Genomic DNA, 21,453 nt, shown 5'->3' on the forward strand with positions numbered 1-21,453 from the left:
TGTTAGTATACATAGATTGATATAAATGCAGTCCTTATAGAAGAGAGTTTGAATAAAAGAAAAGTTAACAATTTTCTCCTTTTCCCTTTCCATCATATTTGCCTTTTCAGGTATGCCATGCTCTTTGTTTTTCGCTATCGAACTTTCCACAGAGCTCTGGTCTTTTCTTTGCAAAAAGTTGGAAATCTTCTATTTTGTTGAATGCCCATACTTTCCCTTGGAAGTATATAGTCAGTTTTGCTGGATAGCTGATTCTTGGTTGAAGACCCAGCTCTCTTGCCTTTCTGAAAATCATGTTCCATGCCTTATCATCATTCAGAGTGGAACTTGCAAGGTCTTGTGTGACCCTGATTGGCATTCCTTTATATCTAAATTGTCTTTTTCTGGCTTCTTGTAGGATTTTTTCTTTTGCTTGAAAGCTTTGGAATTTGGCAATTACATTCCTGGGAGTTGTCTTTTGGGGATTTAGTGTAGAGGGTGTTCTGTGAGCTCTTTCAGTGGCTGTATTGCCCCCTTGTTCTAGAATCTCTGGGCAATTTTCTTTTATTATATCTTGTATTACGATGTTGAGTTTGTGGTTTATTTCTGGATTTTCTGGTAGTCCAATTATTCTTAAATTATCTCTTCTTCCTCTATTTTCCAAGTCTGTCACCTTGCCAGTGAGATATTTTATGTTTTCTTCTAATTTCTTGATCTTTTGACTTTGCTTTATTGATTCTTGCTCTTTTACCTGCTCGTTGTCTTCCAGTTGCCTAATTCTGACCTTTAAAGCCTGGTTTTCCTTTTCAGTTTGGTCAAACTGGTTTTGTAGTTGCGTGAAATTCTTTTGCATTAATTCCCACTTTTCCTGCCAGAAGGCTTCCATCTTTTTGATCATTTCTGATTCAAATTCTTCAAAAGTTTGTGGAGAGTTTCCATTTCCTTTGGAAGGTTTCGGCGCATTTGCTTGTGTTTCCTCTTCCATCTCCTCTGTATTTTGTATTTTTGCTCCATAAAATGTGTCCAAAGTTGCCCCCTTCTTGTTTTTCCTGTTGTTTTGAGGCTTTTTTGCTTCTGTGCTGTTTGCCATCTCTATCTGAGTGAGGGGGGCTGGATCTTCTGTTATCTGTCTGGTGTTCAGTGGCTTTAGCCCCAGGCAAATTGTCTGTCTTCCCCAGGAAGCCTGGAATTGCTGGTGTTTAGGTGTTACTACCCTCCTCAGTTCCCTCCCGATGCTTCTCTATTGCCTTACTTCTATGCTCTCCACCTGGCTTGACACTCTCAGATGTATTTCAATGCCTTTTCTGGCCAGAGGAGACTGCACTCTGAGGGGGAGGGGCCGTGGCTTCCAGGAGCTCTGATGGCTGTTGATAGGATTAACCTCAGACTGAGTATGCCCTGAGACAGGGACCTTCAGTGAGAGTCAGATGGAAGGATCTGGTCAGGGGGCTACAGGCTCCTCCTGTCTCTCTCTGTTTCCCTGCTGTCTGGGTGCCCCCTTGACTGGGTCAGGTTGTTGTCAGGTTGTGGCCTTCAGAATAGCCGGCTCCTGAGGCCCTTTTGCCTGCTCTGAGATTCCTGCTGCTGCTTCGGATTCAGAGCTCTGGGTTGGGAGGGATGGGTCCTGGGACCTTCCTTTTGCCTAACCCTTAGATCCGAGTGATCTCGGGTTTTGACTTTTGGAGGGCCATACCTTTTGATCCAGGTCCAGGAGGAGTGTTCCCTGGGTCTATTCTGTTGTTTGTTTTGAATTTCTGTGCCCTAGGAGCATTCAGTTTGAGATTGGTAAGGAAGGGTTTGTGGAGCTCTGAACTTTAGCTTTCTCTAAGTTGCCATCTTGACTGGAAGTCCCATACTATATTTTTAACCACACAGGCCTTGGCGTACAATGAAGTTGTACCTTTTTATATATCAAGTTTTGGGGGATTCCCACTAGCTACTTGGGAATATTTTGGATGAGCACCTGCTTTGATATGTTCTGGCATGGTAATCAGGTCTGTGGATTATTGGGAATTATGGTAGCATCCAGTATCAAAATAATTTGGGTAGTTTGGTCTCCCATACTAGAATGCATTATTAAATCCATTATTAAACCTATAATTTCTATATCCGTTTTGCCTGAATCCATTAAAGTGATTAAATCTATTGCTTTGGTTTCCCCTGAAGCTTTGTCCAAAGAATTGTCCCCTAATTCTGCATTCTCTCATGACACGACCAGGTCTGTTACAAAGAAAACATCTTGGGGTTTGTCGGTATTGTCTGGGGTTGTAATTATTTCTGGGTTGTCTATAAGTTCTTAGTGCAGCTACCATTTTCCCCTGTACTTCATTGGATTTCAGTTTTTGTTTAAGCTCTCTAATTTCTTTGGTTACATGATCATTTTTCTCTTCTGATTGCCTATCTTTCTTATCTTGGAAAACATAGTTTTCAATTCTCCTAATTTCATCAAGACCCATGTCAAGCCAATTTGGACAGTTACTCCAAAAATAATTTCAGACCACAGGGCATGCATTTTCACAAATTGCCTATGATTATGATTTATGTTTTCATCTGTTAAAGTATCTAACCCAATCCATTTTTCTGCACAGTCAATAATTGTATAGAGGAAAGTGGAGGGAGTCTCTCCCACTTCCTGTTTTAGGTGATCAAATTTAGACCAGGTTCCTGGGTGTCTGGAATTCTGCCTCATAGTTTCAATTATTGTCTTTCTGGCTGTAGTTGAGTCTATGCAGCCCAAAAAAGAGTTATATTCCCAACCAGTATCCCAAGTTGGCCAATCGGCAATTCGGGAGTTATTATTAGTGTCCTGTATAATCTGCTGTTTCTACCTTTTTGTTAATAATACATCAATAAGGATGTCAAAGTCCACATAAGAAGGACTGTAAAGCTTAACCAAATGTTTGAACTGCTTTACAACACTCATGGGTTCTTCTTCATATGATGGAATATTTTTCTTAAAACTGTCTATATCAGCTTGTGTAAACTTTTTGTGGCATATGAGATTCACTTTACCATGCTCTGGGGACACTATGGCTACCTCCCTTAGAGGAAATTTATGAGCTGGTTTGCTTTCTAATGCTTCAGTTTCCATTTTTAATTTAGTTGGTTTATCTGAATTAGTTGCACCCTCTAATTTAGTCGCTTCATGTTCTTTAGTTTCTTCCATTGTCCCTTTAGCCTTGAGCAATTCCTCATAGTGGGTTTGCATTCTATCTAGTTTAGTCCCTAGATAGTTCACTTTTAGCATTAGATTATTCTTTGCAGTAGCTTGATTGATTCTTATTTTTAAATGTTTATAAACAACTGCAAAGAATGATTTGATTATCATGTAAAAGCACATGATAAATAATAGTAGCACAGGGATATATGAGTTTAATTGTAGGAATGTCAGTGAGAGTACTGGCATTAGAAAGTCATAGGCAAGTGGGGGGAGGGAACATCCTGCTGACTCACCCTGACAGTGCTAAGCTGCACAAGATCATGGCTAGCACTGTTAAGGATTTGTCAAAGTATGGGTTAAAAATTGCACCTGATATAATTCAAAACAAACTCCCCATTTGGTACCTAGGCCATACTATTGAAAAAGTTAATCAAATCTCTCACCACAACTTACAATTAAGGGCTGACCACCTCAAAACTTTAAATGACTTTCAAAACTACTAGGGGATATAAACTGGGTTCATCCCTTTTTGAAAATCACCACGGAAGAACTCAAAACTTTGTTTGAAATTCTGAAAGGAAATTCCTCCCCAACTTCCCCTACTCCTATAACAAAAAACTTTTGTTATAAGTAGATGTTCTCTCAAAAGGAAGGAGAAAGGGGGAAAATCTTGATAATATAAAAACAAAATGCATCAATAAAACATTATTTATTCATATTAATTCCCTTCTTCACAGATCCTATATTCTAAGGCCACTGTCTTTCTGTGCTTGTACAATACTAACCGACATTAATCTAGTACTTCAAGGTTTACAAAGTCCTTCATAGACATTATTTCATTTGAACTTTATAGCAATCCTGTGAGGTAGGCCTCCAAGTATTATTACATTCCCATTTTACAGTCAGGGAAACTGACTCTCAGAGAAATGAAATGACTTGTGCATGATTATAAAATATAAGAGGTAAAACTTGAATCCAGGTCTTCCTATCTATCAGTCTGGCATTTTATGATTTGGTTTTGAACATGAGTTAGAGGGACTGATAGGAAATCCAACAAGGTTGGGTAATGTAGTAGTCATCTACAGAAGTGATATCTGAAGTCACAAGAAGGAAGGAGCTCTCTGAAGAAGACAACATAGTGAAGAAACGAATATAGAAACCTGAAGCATGGGTAAGAAGAATCAAAAGGGTGAGAGAATAGAAAAAAATGGTTGGCAACATTGCCAACTGGAAGAATAATCCATAGTTAAGACAATCTCTGAGGGAGGAATGGAGAGGTATATATGGCTGTGATTTGGTATATAGGAGAGAACACCTCAAGGAAGCAAATGCACACACATCTGGCAAATGATCTTGAATCTCAGCTCTGGATGGGAGGATGGGAATGGAATATTTCCATCTGCAGAGGGAGTGATAGCCATGATGTCCACATGAGTAAGACTTTGGGGTTTGGAAGCAGGATATTCCCAGGTTCACGCAGTGTCCTAAAGGGATACAAAGGTCATCTCTTTGATACTGATTCCAGTCTACTCAAGTCCCATTGCACCATCTCTAATCTTAAACCTCTGCTGGTAAAGTTGGGAGGCAAATGGGAGATTCTCCAATGGGCCATTGGAAAAACCAAGACATAGAAGGCACCATCAAGAGACTACAGGCCTCTGAGAAGGGAAACCAATAAGTCTCAGTTCTGATCCTTGGTCCTGGATCACATAATCAAATGTTGAAAAGGAAGGATTATCTGGACTCCATAGCTGTCTTCTTTTCTCTTCCTCTTTACTGAACTGCTTAGCTCTGGACATTTTGGGGGGTTTCCATCTCCTTGCCAGAGCTGCTATCACACAACCTCAGGAGATTCCAACCCTTCACCCAATTCTGAGCCACTCAAAGATGATTCTCACCTTCAGTACCCAGGGCTGGACAAAGTCTCCAGACTTGTTTGCACAGCACACAGAATTTGTGTAAGAGGCAGCTTCCTTTGCCAAAAGATCCCAGCGGGTGCCTGGGCCTAGATTCCCAGTTGGGTCAGCAGGATCCAGGATGATTGGCCTATGGGTTTCATTCAAGAGAATCTATCTTAGTTATAGCTAACTCTTGGTTATCTATATATGTGGATTATCCACAGCCCATTCCTTATGCCAGACTAATTTCCCACCCTTGGTCTCAGTTTACTCATCAAAAAAATAAAGAGGTTAGATTAGTTGACATCAGATGTTCCTTCCAATTCCAAATATGTGATCTTGTATTCTCTCTGGTGCCTTTCTCCACTGCCTCACAAATAGAGACCCATATCCACATCCCATGCCCTTTGAGTGCTAAAGAATTCGAGATTTTATCTAGTCAGAGAAAAACATGGAGGAGGGGTGGAGAAAGTTAAAATATAATTGTTGTTACAAGACATGATATTTATAATGCTTATTAGCATAGTGCCTGACATAGAGTAGATACTTAATTCTTGTTCCTTTCCTCCTTCCCTTAAGAATCGAGCACTTAACATGAGGTGCCTCTTGATTTGATTTGAGGGGTGAGTAATGGGAGTGAATACCATACAGGAAGGGGAGGGAAAGAACAGAACCTGGGTTTCCGGAGTTGCTGAGTTAGGAAATTTTTGATGATCTCATTCTCAGAGTCATAATTGACCTTCCAGTGGATACAGAGATTCTTGTAATTCTGGACCAGATCCAGGACTGTTCTGAAGCCTTCAACCATGTCAAATTGGGCTGTCCCATTCCCCTGTTCCCAGGCATAGATGGTCAAGAGCTCTAGGGCATACTGTGGGGGGAGTGGCCCTCTCCCTTTGGGAACTCTCATACACTGGTGAGAGAAAACAGAAAGAGCAATGGGAAAAAAGATACCACCCTTCTTTACCCCAAACCCCACAGCCGCAGGAGTTCTAAGAGTTGGTTTGTATTTTGGGGAGGCTTTAGTTATTTGGAAAGAGCATGGGATTTGCAGTCAGAAGGTTTGGGTTTGAATCCTGATTCTGCTATTTGTTACCTGTGTGACCTTGGGCAAGACACTCATCTCCTTGGGGCCACAGTTATCTTCTCTATAAAGTTAAGGGATTGGACGAGATGATCTCCAAGGTCTTTGTGAGCTAACATTCTCATGATTTGGTGAATGGTTGTGATTGAGGGAGGAAATGAACTTGGGAAGGGCTGAAATATGACCCCAGAACCAGGAGGCTGGACCACAGGTGATCTTTGTCTTTGAGAATAGGCTACTCAGTTCCTGCCCTTGCCTTCCCGTCTACTAAATCTCAGATCTGATGTGGAAATGACCTTATGCTATAGAATATGAGAACTGGGAGGGGCCTAAGAACTGGCAATGTCCAAGTGGAAAGGGTCTTAGAATATGGGATGTCAGAGCTGAAAGGGACCTTAGAACATGAACTGTCTGATCCAGAAGAATTTTTAGAACCTAAATTTTCAGAGTTGGTAGTAAACTTAAACCATGGAAAGTCTAGTTAAAACAGACCCTAGAACCGAAGGAAAAGTCTTTGAAGGCTCAGTACTGAAGAATCAAAAAGGCTGCCCATTGGGATTTACCTGTTTGTACCAATGCTTTACCAGACGGATGAGACTCTTCAACTTGGTGGGACGAGAGATAACAAAATCCCGCTGCCGTTCTGTGAAGCAGGTGGAGTATTCACCCCCGTTATTGTAGCTGTCAATGAGATCAATGTAGACCTGGGGCTTGGGTTTTGTGCCTGAGCCCAATTGACCTAAAATGATGGAGGAAAAAACATATTCCATTTACCAGTGTATTAAGTTCATCCCTGTGTAAGGTATAAAGTGAGCTTTGGCATGTGAGAGACAGGCAAAACTGAAGGTGTAGTTCATCTTGAAAACTTTACATCATACAGCTTAGTGAAAAAGAGCATATGTTATTGTAAAATATCTTACCTATCTAGGTTCTGACCTAAGTGATCATTTATCAGTACGTGAAGAGCAGTTACAGGACCAAAGGGCCATAGAGATGGAGCTGGAAGAACCTTACAAGCCATTGAGCCCAATTCCATTGGCTGATGAGTGCAGAGGACCACTCCAGAGATGAGGAAGACCTGGGGCTCTGTTCCAAATCTTCCACTTACTCTCTGTGATCTTAGGCATCCAAACTCATGGCATGTAGGTGCCTAATAAATAATGGTTGACCAATGAGTTCACTAATCTAAGATCATTTCCAGCTCTGACATTCTCTGTTCTAAGGGTTCTCCTGAGCTCTGACATTCTCTATTATCTCAATCAATTTACCTTCATATGATTTAAAAATAAAAAGAAGTAAATGGAGAAGTGGAAAGAAAGGAGACATCAAAGGAGGGTGAGAAGGAAGGAAAGAAGGAAGGAAGGAAAGAAGAAAGGGGGGGGAAAGACTATATCGTGTTTTATAAACTGCTAAGAAAAAAGAAACAGAGAAGAGAGAAGAGAGAAGGATAGCAGGAGTGAAAGAAGAAAAGAAAGAGAAAGAAATACAAACAGATAATAATAATAGCTAACATCAATATTAGAGTTTTCAAGGTACTGTATATACTCTTTCAGACAGTTCCAGACAGGTGAATTGAATTAATCAATAAATAAAAATCATAAATTAGGTGTAAAGTAAGTTCTTTACCAATTTGAGAGGAATGAAGTACTTTTGTCACTGGGAAAAATGATGCTACACAAGATGATGCTACACAGGAAATGTGCTTGACTGAAAGAATCTGATACACCTCGGGGCCTTGTATAATGCAGGAAGCCAGTTTAGAGACATATATTCCATAAGTAAAGCAGTCAAGTGGGAGAGAACTATAGATGTGAGAGAACCATGAGGAGGCAGACCCTTGCTTGTACCAGAAGATACCAACAGGAAGGAAGAATGACACCAGTGTAACTCTACCCGTTCTCTGTCCCTTTCCTTTCTGAACTAACAATGCTATTAGAGAGACTGTACCAGTAATTGAGAGTAGAGGACATATTAAGAACCAACATGGACACATGTAATATTTATTGGGAAAGGAAATGGGAGGATTGGAAAAATGGGGGATAAAGAGAAGGTCTGTATGGGGTGTAAACCTCAAAATTTCTTAGACTTATAAATGTTGGAAATTTCACCATTGGGAAATTTCATACTTGAAAAATTTCCTATTGATAGTGGGTCTTGGCTATTGGAATGTGAACCCCATTGGCATGAGAGTTTCCTCCTCCTCCCCTCTTAAGATTACTTTAGGACAGAAACCTTTTGCTGAACAATGGAAAGGACTTTGACCTATGCTTAAGCATAGAACAGGAATTTCTTTGAGTCATGATTGATTTTAGAATTGATACAATGGAGATACTTGGAATCAATCTCCACCCTACTCAGTCCTAACAGGATTGAGGAAGGGCTGCAGCATAGATCAAAATTTAATTATTCCAATCTCTACCCTACTCAGGGTAACAGGATTTAGGAAGGGCTGTAGCAAAGGATCAAAGATTTAATTATTTGAAAATATGACCTTCAACAGACATGTGCAAAGCCAGAGACCTCTGGGTGGTCCTGGGTTAAGCTAGAGCCTCCATTGGCACAGGGAAATTGATGGACAGTGATTGGTAGATATGAGAACTGAGGGGAGGGAACTTGGATGGTTTCCTTAAAGATAGAGGGGTCTGAAGACTCAGGGGTGGTGGTTGAGGAGTTTGTCGGAGTGGTTGGAGTGTGCTCTGAGAAGCTTGCTCTGAAGGAAGCTGAAGGTGGGGGCCTCTGAGACTGTTTCTCCATTTTGGTCACGTGAGTAATAGGGACTGATCTCTTTTCTTTGCCCCAGCTATCTATGGGCTTGGGCCTTTTGGCCCAGCCTAAACAGAAGGGGTATTTAAGCCCTATTCCCTTCTCTCCCCTTTCTCTATCCCTCTCTCTCTCTCTCTAATTCCTTTCTTCCTCCTGTTTGTAATTAAACTCTAAAAAAGGCTGACGGCTGACTTGAGTTTTCATTTAGGAATTACATAGCTGAATTCCTTGGCGACCTTAAATTAATATATATCAGTCTTTTAAAGTGATTTCCTTGTCACAGGGGGTATGGAGGAGTTGAAGGGAGAGAGAGAATATTGCTCGGTGAAGCAAAGGAGAGAGATGCCCCCTGCTGAGAGGAAGCAGTAGGGGTCCGATAAGGACTGTTTGTTGTTGAATGACTGAACTGAAGTTCAGCTCCCTCTATGACCAGAAAAGATAGTCCACTTATCTGACTGCGAATTCAAATAATTTAAGTTTAATAACCAGTTGGGATTGGAGTTTTTTCCTCAGCTTCAGAGTTGAGGCCAGGCCCCAGAGGCTGGCGGAGGGTTTCTCCCACTCCCGTCTACTCTATATCAGTCCTTGCTTTGTCTAATTCAGAATCTTAGCAGTTGACAGAAAGCAAACAAGAACAATTCTGACCTTCAGAAGAGATTGGGCCTGAATTGTCAGGCTGAACCAAGAAGAGGCACACCACACCAGATTGGGCTGAACAAGCTCCTCTCTCCTCCAACACCTGGAAGGAACTCAAACCCTGGCAGGAAGGAAGTGCTAGTCACAAGACCCAACTGCTACTCCCAGTTGCCCCTTCCCCCACAAACTGTCAGTCTTATTTCCTTTGCACACACAGATGTCAATCAGTCAGTCAATAAACATTTATTTGGTGCCTGTGATGTGCCACGCACTGTAATAAGTACATGAGGCTCTCTATAGTGCTAGGGAACTTAGGAAGGGGGAAAGGTACTGAGTTCAGTTTTGGCTATGTTGAGTTTAATATGTCTACTAGACATCTAGTTCAAGATGTATGAAATGAAGTTAGGGATGCAAGTTTAGAGGTGAGCAGAGAGGTTAGAATAGGATAGGCAGGTTTGAAAATCATCCTCCTAGAGGTGGTGATTAAATCCATGGGACCTGAAGGTGAAATAATATAGAGGAAGAAGAGAAGAAGGTCCAGGACAGAATTCTTGTGGGGCACATATGGAAAGGGCATGATCTGAAGAAGGACTGAAGGAGAAAAACTGGAGAAGGAGGAAGAGAGGAAGACCCAGAAGAGAGGAGGCACCTGAAACCCTAGAGAGAAGAGGGGATCAAGGAGATGGTGATCAGTAGCACCAAAGACTGCTGAGAACATGGAACCAAGAAAAGACTATTGGATTTGGCAACTAAGAAATATTGGTGCTACTGAAGAGAGTAGTTTTACTGAAATGATGAAAATACAGAAGGATCCAGGAGGATAACTATGTGAAGAGGGAAACAGATTTAGAGTTTAAGACTCCCTTATTTCAAAGAGACTGACAGCTATGGACACTAGAAAGGTACTGATTCTCAGAGCCTAGCAGAACACTACACCTAAAGGGATATTTTTAAGTCCTCCTGAAAGGAAGAAAAGGACTACCAATGCCAGCTCTTCTGAGTATCCATCCCACTGTATTGTTAGAGCACCTGCTCCTCAGGGACCTTTCCTGTTCAGGGAGGAGTGAACCCTCAGTCTGGAGAAGGTGTTTCATATCATCTATTCCTTCCATATGTTCTCAGTAAATACCATTGCCAAAAGTTAATTGAGCTGACCTCAGATACTTCCTAGCTGTGTGACCCTGGGCAAGTCACTCAACTCCAACTGCCTAGCCCTTCCCACTCTTGGATTTTAGGATTGATACTAAGTTGGAAGGTAAGGATTAAAAATTAAAAAATAAAATAAAAAGTTACTGGAAGCCACTGACCAGTGGGAAACACACTGGTAGGGGCTTGTGAATGATGTTTCTAGAAACTAGCCCTCCGGGTTACCCCTAGACTCCTGAGGAAGGAACAGTCAGCTGTCCTCTGGGGACCTACTGTGCCAGTATGGAGGGTTTAGTCAGCACCTCAAAATGCAGGTTGAAGGCAAATAAGCAGCAACCGGGGGCTAATAGATTTCCACTCTGCTCGGGTTCTCTGAGATCTGGACAGGGATCAGTCGGACAGAAGAGAGACATTCAGAGGAACACCAGATGGGGAGTGAGAAGTCCCAGCAGCGCAGCATCCAAGGGAGAACGAGGAAGGAGTGCGGAGCACCCCACTGCCTTCCTCTCCCTTTTAAAGCAGCTCACCTAACGCATCGAAGGCAGGAAGCACGTCGAAGTCCACGCTGTGGTCCAGGGACTTGGAGAACAAGGTGAAGCTGAGCACCCGGGGATTCTCCCACTTGGAGATCTCGAACTTCACATCAAACTGCTTCTGTCGCCGGCAGGCTTCCAGCTGCGCTCGGATTTCCGCGATGAGTTCCGCCCTGTTGGTTCCTTGGTCCGAGTAGCTGCCGAAGCAGCTAAGGAACACCACAAGGTCAGCATCGGATCGGCCCCTCAGAGCGGTGCCCTTGGCTGAGGAGCCTCCCTGAATGGGGGGAGGGAGGCGTGGAGAGAAGGGAATAGGGTCAGGTCCGAGCTGAGATCAGGAATCATTGACGACACCCTCCCTGAGGAGCGAGTGGACTCGGCCTCAGAGCGGAGATAGAGAACCTTCTGGGGTCATTTATTAGCTTCCTATTATAATCCCTGTGCTGGAGCCGGTTTGCACAGCCAGTGAAAGCCGATTGTTAAATATCTAATGTGTTTCCATCTTAGAAATCAACAAAGCCCACAAATTAAGACTTGATTTATTGTTGGTTGACTGCACGTGCATAAGAAATTGATGGAGAAAATGTTAGTAATGCAGATTAAACATAAAATGAGTAGTTGGGATTTTTTTTTTTAATTTTAGGGAAGGCGAAATTGAAATCCTAGAGAAATTACTTGCTCAAAGTCATTCCACTTTTACTGATACTAGGACCAAGCTGAGGTAGACACCTCAAGTGGAACTGAGAGACTCAAGGAGTGGTACAGTTTGAAGGAGTGTTGGAGATCACCTTGTCTAACTTTTCATTTTATAGCCCTTGAAGTGGATAGAGTCACCTGGAGTCAGGAAGATCTGAGTTCAAATCTTCCTTTAGACTCTTACTAGCTGTATAACCCTGGCCAAGGGAGGAATCAGCAGATTTCTTTGCCTTTAATTTAGAATCTATACCTACATGGAGAATGGGGTAATCTAGCTTTGACAAAGAGCCAGAACTAAGGCAAGTGATCAGAACTAGGTCCCAGGGAACATGGCCCTCAATTGACTGCTATCGACCTCAGTTTCCCCAACTGTAAAATAGGGATAACAATAGCACCTACCTCCTAGAGTTATGAGGATCAAATGAGTAATTTGTAAAGTGCCTTGTGAATATTAAAACACTATTTAAATGCTTATTATTATTAACTAAATAATAATAATAACTATTATTATTATAGAGGAAAAAGAGGCCCAGAATTAGTGTTAGAATGTTGGAGTGCATGAGACTGGATGTCTCAACTCCCAGTCCAATTCTCTTTCATGGAGGCTGTTGAGCTTTTCTTGGAGTCCAAGCTTTTTGATTTGCTCCTGATTCCATGGCTCAACACAAGAAATTGAGCTTGGACCAGGGTCCTCCTTATGAATCCTGGCTCTCATTGGCAGGAAAGCCAAGGAGGGAAGAACTTCCAAAGAAAGAAAAGGTACCCAAGATGGGGGAGGCAGAGATATTTCCAGGATGCTCTTGCCCTTTAATAGGAACTGAATTACTGGTTTCTTTCCCAGGTCTTATCACACCTTATTATGAGAATTCTATAGATTGTTATGAGGATGTTACTATTTCTTTTATTATTTATTATTCAGGGCTTAAAGCTATTCCTTCTGCAACTTTTGGCTAACTGAAAGCCTGTCTCATTTGACTAAAATCCTGACTAGTGGACTGTCAGAATTAAGGGAAGACTTTGGGATATTCCTCTGATAAGAAGCAGAAAGGGAGCTTGAGCTTCCCAAAGTGATTTAGTCATGTGAGGAAGGATTTTACTGACTATAACTGTAAGGATGCCTATCTCCCCTCTCACTCAATCCATTATGAACCTCCTAAATGCAGTTGAATTGTAACCTGCCTTAGTTTAACTTAACTAGGTTTCTTTCCTTTGGAGATGGATACATTTATGGTCCTGTTGGAGTTCAGTGTTCATGATATTGAAGGAGGCAGGAGATGATGAATTGGTCTTTTTAAACACTTTTATAGCCTAAAAGAATGTCATCGTTGAGTCATTTCAGTCATGTCCAACTCTTCGTGACCCAACATGGGGTCTTCTTGGTGTGAGAACTTATTCTTCATATAATAATTCTTGTATCACATAAGTGAGAATGACTGTGTATTCCGGTATCTAGGATCTGGGTCAGAGATTCCATTTAGTCTACTGTTTTTTACCTTTTCTTTGACCTTGGGAAACCCAAGGAATGTCTTCCTTTTTAACAGAATTTGGTTAATAAGGGAAGGGGACAAGGATTCTTTTCCTGGGTCTCTGTTCCTCATGATCTGATATCAGTATGGGGAGAGGTAGATGGTTTGATAGACCACCTCTTAATTAGCTATCCACCCATTAGAGACATCTTGGGGTGTTCAAGGCAGGAGCTGACTAAAGAGTTCCAAAACCTCTTATTTATCAAGCTGCCTGACCCAGCTTCCAAGTTGTCCCTGATCATTAGAGATAGCCTTGGAGACTTATATCTCTTTGTCAGTTATGATGCTGGTCTAACCAATAAGTGGGTATATAAATAAAATAAATAAATTGCTGTTCTTACGCCAAAATCAGTCCCTTGAGATAATTTTTTAACCCTTACCTTCCACCTTAGAATGAATACTGTGTATTGGTTCTAAGGCAAACGAACAATAAGGGCTAGGCAATGGGGGTTAAGTGACTTGCCCAGGGTCACACAGCTGGGAAGTGTCTGAAGCCAGATTTGAGCCCAGGACCTTCTGTCTTTAGGCCTGGGTCTCAATCCACTGAGCTACCCAGCTGCTCCCGCTAGAGATAATTTTAATCCTGACATTGGCAAACATATTGGAGTGGTTTGGCATTTCCTTCTCCAACTCATTTTACAGATGAGGGAAATGAGACAAACAGGGTTAAATGACTTGTCCAAGATCACACAGCCAGGAAGTATCTGAAGCCAGATTTAAACTTGGGAAAGTGAGTTAGACTTCCTGGCTCAGCACTCTCTCCACTTCACCACCTAACTGCCCAAAAGGATGCATGAGATGACAATATAGAAAATAAATTGTCTTCATCTCTCTGATATGATTTTGTTTATTAAAAAAACTTCTTAGAATTCTAATTTGGGAATCATTTAACCAAGGAAAATATTTAAGAATAAATAAATAAATTAAACAAAACAGAATCCTAATCTGGGTTCAGTATTATTTTTCTACCTTTTGAAGTTGTGCTTAAGCTTGATAAAACCTAGGTTTTTACCTCTAGAATTTCTTGATTTGTGGTAGATTTACTTGGGCAGCAGGAATCTATCACATGAACTCAAAGAGGAGATATTTCTTCCATAACAATGTGAAGAGCCCCATCTCTCCTCTGTCCTGGCTGGTCTTGGAGTAGGGAGCAGGATCACTTTCCAGCCCGCCCCTGGTCCTTAGGCTGTGGTTCTCCTCCTTTTGGGTCAGATTGTGAGGAATCACCTGATAGGTTACCACTGTTGGCCCTCACTCCTTCTTCTCTGATCTGACAAATTCCTGGGAGATGCCATGTGAGCCACACAGTCTAACTGCTCACATAGCAGGAGCCTTCTCCTGTCCCTAGTCTCACTGCCCTTTCACGAGGCTCCTCTCCATACTAGGAATCTCTACTGCCTTTTTTGTAAAGGACAACCAGGACTGCTGCCCTTTACATTTTCTTCCCTGGGACATAGCCCCAATCACCCTGCCTTAGTTCTGGCAGAAATTAGGTTTCCCTGTTCTCTATACTGATAATGACATTAGATTAAGGGCAAGAAATCTGCTGACTCTTCCATGCCCCCAAGACTGACTCCTCTTCCATTTCCACTAGAGGAAAAAGTACTGGATTTGGGGTACATCTGGCTTCCAGTCTGGACCACATAATTTACTGACTGTATGACCTTGGGAGAGTAACAAACACTTTCTGTGCCTCAGTTTCTTCCTCTTGAGATAATGAGCCCTACCTTTCTCCCTGCCAAGACTGATGCAAGGATCTGATGAGATAATGTAAGAAGGGTCCAGACTCTTTGCTGGTTTCATATCAGACTGTCTTGGTGTCTCACTCTCATGTGGCCGGACTAACCCTGGTCTGTCTAGATTTTGACTCTACTTTGGTCCATTTATTCAACAAATATTAGCCCAGAGTCCTATAAGAAAGATGGAAATATATAATGATAGCTATAACAATGACAATAATGCCTCTCATTAACTTGTGATCCCTGGCCAATCACACTGAATATTTAACTAGCAGCTCTCAAAGCTGGTGTGAGCTGGCTCCAGCACACCCTGGGATGTGTGCTGTAGACAGGTACAGACAAAGGCTGTGAGTATTCATGGGATCACAGGTCTAGAGGTAGAAGGAATCATTCTAGTCCAACCATCTCATTTTACTAAGAAAGAAACTTATGCCTAAGGCTACACAAGTAGAAAATGTCAGAGACTGAATTTGAAGCCAGGTTGTCTGCCTTCAGAGACAGGGAAGGATGAGTAGTATCTAATCTGGCAAAGATGGGGTTGGGGTTGAGTGTAGTCTAGCCAGAAGGACTGGTGGGAGCAAAAGTATCCCATCTTCTGTGGGCATTTCCTTCTCCCCCCCCCCCCAACCCAACCCCCATGCCATTCAGATGTCCTAGAAGAGGTCTGAGACACCTTCTAGTTTTAATGGTGTCATTTGTCAGATTAAGAAATTGAGACCAAGAAAAGCGTTTAAATGACTTGCCCTAAGTCATACGGGTCACTAAAAGAAGGATTTGAACCCAAGTCACAGTGCTTTTCGCCATTCCCTAAAGTTCTTTGCTCGGCTCTGACCTAGCCACTATCCTGGGAGTTGCCCTTTTCTGTGTCAGGACTGAACTTTCTACTACTTCTGGGACTGCAAAGGTGACTCAGTGCTTAGCTGGGTAACTTTACTTACCATTGTGCCCTGGTGTCGACTGAAGACAAATAACTTGGCTTAAGAGCTGGGGAGTGGGATGGAATGGAGGGGATGGGCTCTCTGAGATTTCTAGGAAGTCTTCCAGTGGATTAGAAAAGCTGGCAGAACTACTGTTCTCCTTGGATCATCTCTCCTCACTCAATGGAGTTATCCTTCTTGTTGTGGTTGTTTTTTAGTAGTTCAGTTGGGTCTGTTTGTGATCCCATTTGGGGTTTTCTTGGCAGAGATCTTGGAGTGGTTTGCCATTTCCTTTTCCAGATCATTTGAAAGATGAGGAAACTGAGGCAAACAGGGTGACATGACTTGCCCAAGGACACACAGGTAGTTTGCCATTTATTTCTCCAGCTCATTTGACAGATGAGGAAACTGAGGCAAATAGGGTGAAGTGACTTGCCAGGGACACGCAGGTAGTTTGCCATTTATTTCTCCAGCTCATTTGACAGATGAGGAAACTGAGGCAAATAGGGTGAAGTGACTTGCCAGGGACACACAGGTAGTTTGCCATTTATTTCTCCAACTCATTTGACAGATGAAGAAACTGAGGCAAACAAGGTTAAATGACTGGCCTAGGGACACACAACTAGTTTTCCATTTTCTTCTCCAGCTCATTTGACAGATGAGGAAACTGGGGTAAACAGGGTGAAGTACCTTGCCCAGGATTACATTAGCCAGTAAGGTTGGATTTGAATCCAGGAAGTTGAATCTTTTTTACTTTAGGCCTGGTGCTCTGTGCACTATGGCACCACTCAATTTCCCCTAAGGGAAATATCTACTCTCCTTAGAGTCACTTAACCTTTGTGTGCCTCAATTCCTTCATCTGTAAAATGAGGATAATATTAGCACCTATCTCCAAGGAGTTGTGAAGATTAAATGGGAACATATTTATAAAGTGCTTAGCCCAGTGCCTGGAACACAGCTGGTACTTAATTAGATTTAAATTAAATTAATCTTCTCTTCATTCCACTTGTACCTTCCAGATGAACTGTCTAGGGTCATCTCTAAACCCTTCTGCTTATGGGGAGTGCCTGAGGTCAGGGCTTCCTCTGGGGACCCTCAGGAAGTTTTTGTGGCTTACCTTAACTACTTTGAGGACCTTAGTGGATGAATTTCGGAAGCAGTTTTCTTTCAGGAATGAGCAGATGATGTCCACAGCTCTGTTCACCTGTCCCAGGAATTCTCGGTTGGGTTGGAGGAATTTGCTGATGAAGTGGTCCAGGTCCCAGGATGGAGTTTGTTGAAGTAGAGCTGGCTGAAGAGAAAGACCCCAAAGATCATGGAGTTATAGATTGGGGTGTATAAGCCAGTCCCTTCATCTTGACAGATGAGGAAACTGAAGTCCAGGAGAGAGAATCAAATCACCCAAGGTCACTCAGGTGGTATCAGAGGTAGGATTAGAACCCAAGCCTTCTGACTTCAGAGCCATTATATCATTCTGGCCTCAACTTTAGTCAAGGGCTAGGGTGGGAATCTGGATATGGGAATGCCCTCAACTGAAAAAAAAACAAACCCTAAAACAACTGAGCCTCAGATATACCCAGGCAGCTTAATTAAACCTCCACCACCATCAAAATAAGATACATAAGACTATATCTCTCTTCAGTTTTAACCTGGAAGTTAGATGACCTAGGACCTTCTGAGACTCAGTTTTCCAACCTGTAAAATGGCAATAATAGTGCTTGGTCTACCTGACCCTATGAGGAAAGTCCTTTATGAAGTGTCATTTAGCAAAATCCAGTGAAACTGCTCTAATTCCCTTTCCCAGACCACGCAGGACAGCCCTTCTTGAACACAGCTATCATGTTCCTCCCACCTTCTCCTTTAGCCTTCTCTTCTTTACTCCAATCACCCCTAGTTCCTTCAACCCATTCTAATGTGTCCGCAGACTCAGGAGACTTTGCCATCCTGGTTGCACCATGCTGGATGCTCTCCTTGTCTTTGTTTTTCATCATGACTGATCTCATCAGGATACCAGTATTAGGGGGAGAGATCACAGTGTTCCCCTTGAGAGGGGAGCATTCCTTGGAGAGGCCCTTCCCCTTACCATCACATCCCATGGCTTCACTGGAGACCCATCCCCATTCACAAAGCAGGACTGACTCCCACAGGTTTCAGCTGCCTGAGCCAGCCTCTCCCAGTTCCCCTGGCCCACATTCCAGGTGGGGTCTGCTGGATCCAGGATCAGGGGCCTGCAATTTGGGGTACACAGGATAAATGAGGATGGAGCCTTCTCTGCCATGGGATCAGGGAAGACTGTAGGAAAGGGCACAAAGAAGAAATATGAGGTGGGACCTAGTTGGGACAATAGAGATTGGAGAAGAAATAGCTAAGAGGCTCCATTGTATCTCTTGAGAAGGGCAACTATCCTAGTAGATAGCTAGATATAGATGCTGGACTTGAGATCAAGAAGTCCTGAATTCAAATCGTGTCTTAGGAAAGTTGCCTGACCTAGGGCAAAGTCCCTTAACCTCAATTTCCTTATCTGTAGAATGAGGATAATAGCACCTATTTGGTAGGGTTGCAGTGTAGATCTAATGAGGGAACATATGTCAAGCATTGTACAAACCTTAAAACACTAAATAAAGTCTAGATATTATCATTATTATTGGTTCTACTCTCTTGGGCTTTTCCACTAGTTCCAGATTACCTCACTTTCTTCCTTTCCAATACTGCCTTATTTTGACTTTGGGCTCATGGCATATATAGCCTTTAACTCCAGGGGAGCAAAGTGGGAAGAACCAAGAAGTGGTAGGGGAGAAGACTGGACACCTGGGTTTCTGCAGCTGCTTTTGTAGACAACTCCTGATGGTCTTATCTGAGAAGTCATAGTTGACTGTCCAGTAGATGCAGAGCTGCTGGTACTCCCGGATGAGGTCCAAGACGGTCCGGAAACCTTCAGCCACATGGAATTTGTTCTTTCTCCCTGCTTGCTCCCAGGCATAGATGGTCAAGAGCTCCAGGGCATAGACTGGGGGCAAGCACTCATCGTCTTGTCTGCCTGCTTTATGAGATGTAACCTATTTGAACCAAAAGCAATTAATCCATAGATCTTTTTTACTGTGCATCTAGTCTCATGCTGGATGCTACAGGTAACAGAAGAGAAGACAGGTTTCCTAATGTTGGGAGCATTCCCTCTAGCTGATGAGATAAGTGTAACAGAGATAAAATTGAAATGAGACCTGATATACTCTCTTGCAGGGTTGTTATGAGGTTTAAGGGTGATATTATTGTATGTTAGTGGGTATTCTGGTCTCAGGATCCTTTACACACTTAAAAATTATTAAGGATTCCCCAAAAGTTTCTGTTTCTCTGGGTTATATTTATTAATATTTCATTTATTTATTTATAATATATATTTATAATATATAATAATATAAATATTTATATAATATTTATTTGAAATTAAAAGTCAATATTACTATGAAAACAACTTTGACCTTGTGGAGCACAGAATTCCCTAGAACATATTGCTTATGTATGTAAATACTTTGCAAATCTTTAAAAAAAATAGTCAGCTTTTATAATAGGACTTATTTATTTAAAGGGGTTATGAGAAAGGTGGGGGAGATAAAAGGGAAGTTAGGTTAAGGAAGGCAGTAATCAGACATAAAGTAGACTCTTAAGAGGGGACAGGGTTAAAAAAAGAGGATAAGAGAATAGGATAGAACAAAATACACAGTTATTAATCATAACTGTGAATATGAATGGTATAAACTCACCTGTAAAACAGAAGAGGAGAGCAGAATGAACTAGAAATCAAAATCCAACAATTTGTTGTTTGCAAGAAAGATATTTGAAGATATATATATTTATATGCATATATATTATATTTCATATATATACATATATTATATTACATATATATGGAGAGAAAGAGAGAGAGAGAGAGGGAGGAAGGGAGGGAGAGAGAGTTAAAGTAAAGTGCTGGAGTAGAATCTATTGTGCTTTAGCTGAAGTAAAAAAGTCAGGGATGGCAATCATGATCTCAAACAAAAGAGAAGCAAAACTAGACTAATTTAAAAGAAGTAAATAGGGAAACCACACTTTGCTAAAAGGTACCACAGACAATGAATTGGTATCAAAGTGTACAAAATGGCAAAGTATTTAAATTATAAAAGGAAAAATTAAATGACTTTCAGAGACAGTAAAACTAGTAGGGGACCTCAATTTACCTCTCTCAGACCTTGATAAATCTAATCATAAAATAAACAAGAAAAATGTTAGGGAGATGAATAGAATTTTGGAAAAGTTAGATATAGTAGACCTCTAGAAAAAACTGCATGGGAATAGAAAGAAATATGCCTGTTCTCTGCTATGAATGTCACCTACTCAAAAACTGACCATGCATTATGTCACATCTTTACAAATACAGAAAACCAGACATATTAAGTGCATCTTTTTCTAAATATAATGAAAGAAAGTTACATTAAATAAGTGGCCTTTGAAGTATAGATTAAAATTAATTGGAAACTAAGTGAATCCTAAAAAATTAGGTGGATCAAAGAACAAATCATAGATACAATCAATAATTTCATTAAAGTTAATAATTTGAACAGCTAGGTGACTTAGAGTGAGTGGATAGAGTGCCAGGTCTAGAGAATTAGAAGTCCTGGGTTCAAATTTGACCTCAGACACTTCCTAATTATGTGACCCTGGGCAAGTCACTTAATCCTAATTGCTTGCCCCTTATCACTCTTTGGCCTTGGAACTGATACTTAGTATCAATTCTAAGACAGAAGGTAAGGGTTTAAAAAATAAAGTTAATGACAACTGAGAAAACAAATCAAAATTTGTGGGATAAAGCCAAAGTTTACTTAGGAAAAATTTTATATTTCTAAATTCTTATATCAATAAAAGAGAGAAAGAGGAGATCAATAATTGGGCAAACAATTTTTTTAAATGCATGAAATAGAAATCTGGAATTAAAACCACTATTGAAATCCTGAAAATCAAAGGAGAGATGAACAAAATTGAAAACAAAAAATTCTATTGAACTAATATATAAAACTAGGTAAACCATTGACTAATTTTATCTTTTAAAATAAAGTAAATTTTTCTTTGGCTGATCAGTCATGTCCCAAACTTCATGCCTCAATTTGGATTCTTTTGGTTGGCAAATTGGTTTGCTATTCTCGTGTCTAGTTTGGTTGAGAAAACTGAGGCAAATGGTTAAATGACTTGCCCAGGGTCACCTAGTCAGTAAATGCCTGAGGTCAGATTTGAACTCAGGTCACCCTGACTCAGCTGTATCCATTGCATCACTTGACTGTCCTCCATAGAATATAGTGTGAAGTAATAGCTTTCTCCATGGAAGGGTGAACTTGTCATAATCAAATT

At 41.3% G+C, this 21,453-nt stretch overlaps 1 protein-coding gene across 1 annotated transcript in view; it reads right to left on the reverse strand.

Annotated features, from left to right (window-relative positions):
- Positions 1–3,833: 3,833 nt before the first annotated feature.
- OAS3 (2'-5'-oligoadenylate synthetase 3) overlaps positions 3,834–21,453 on the reverse strand; it is a 29,672-nt gene continuing 12,052 nt past the window's right edge. The window contains exons 10-17 of the mRNA XM_056821707.1: positions 18,886–19,133; positions 18,161–18,305; positions 17,195–17,368; positions 11,194–11,476; positions 6,685–6,860; positions 5,712–5,950; positions 5,038–5,185; positions 3,834–4,623 (exon numbers count right to left, since the gene is read on the reverse strand). Of these exons, the coding sequence (XP_056677685.1) occupies positions 4,612–4,623; positions 5,038–5,185; positions 5,712–5,950; positions 6,685–6,860; positions 11,194–11,476; positions 17,195–17,368; positions 18,161–18,305; positions 18,886–19,133 (1,425 nt within the window). The 3' untranslated portion in view covers positions 3,834–4,611. The remainder of the gene's footprint in view (positions 4,624–5,037; positions 5,186–5,711; positions 5,951–6,684; positions 6,861–11,193; positions 11,477–17,194; positions 17,369–18,160; positions 18,306–18,885; positions 19,134–21,453) is intronic.

Source organism: Monodelphis domestica, chromosome 3 (genome assembly GCF_027887165.1).
Source record: "Monodelphis domestica isolate mMonDom1 chromosome 3, mMonDom1.pri, whole genome shotgun sequence".
Lineage (NCBI taxonomy): Eukaryota > Metazoa > Chordata > Mammalia > Didelphimorphia > Didelphidae > Monodelphis > Monodelphis domestica.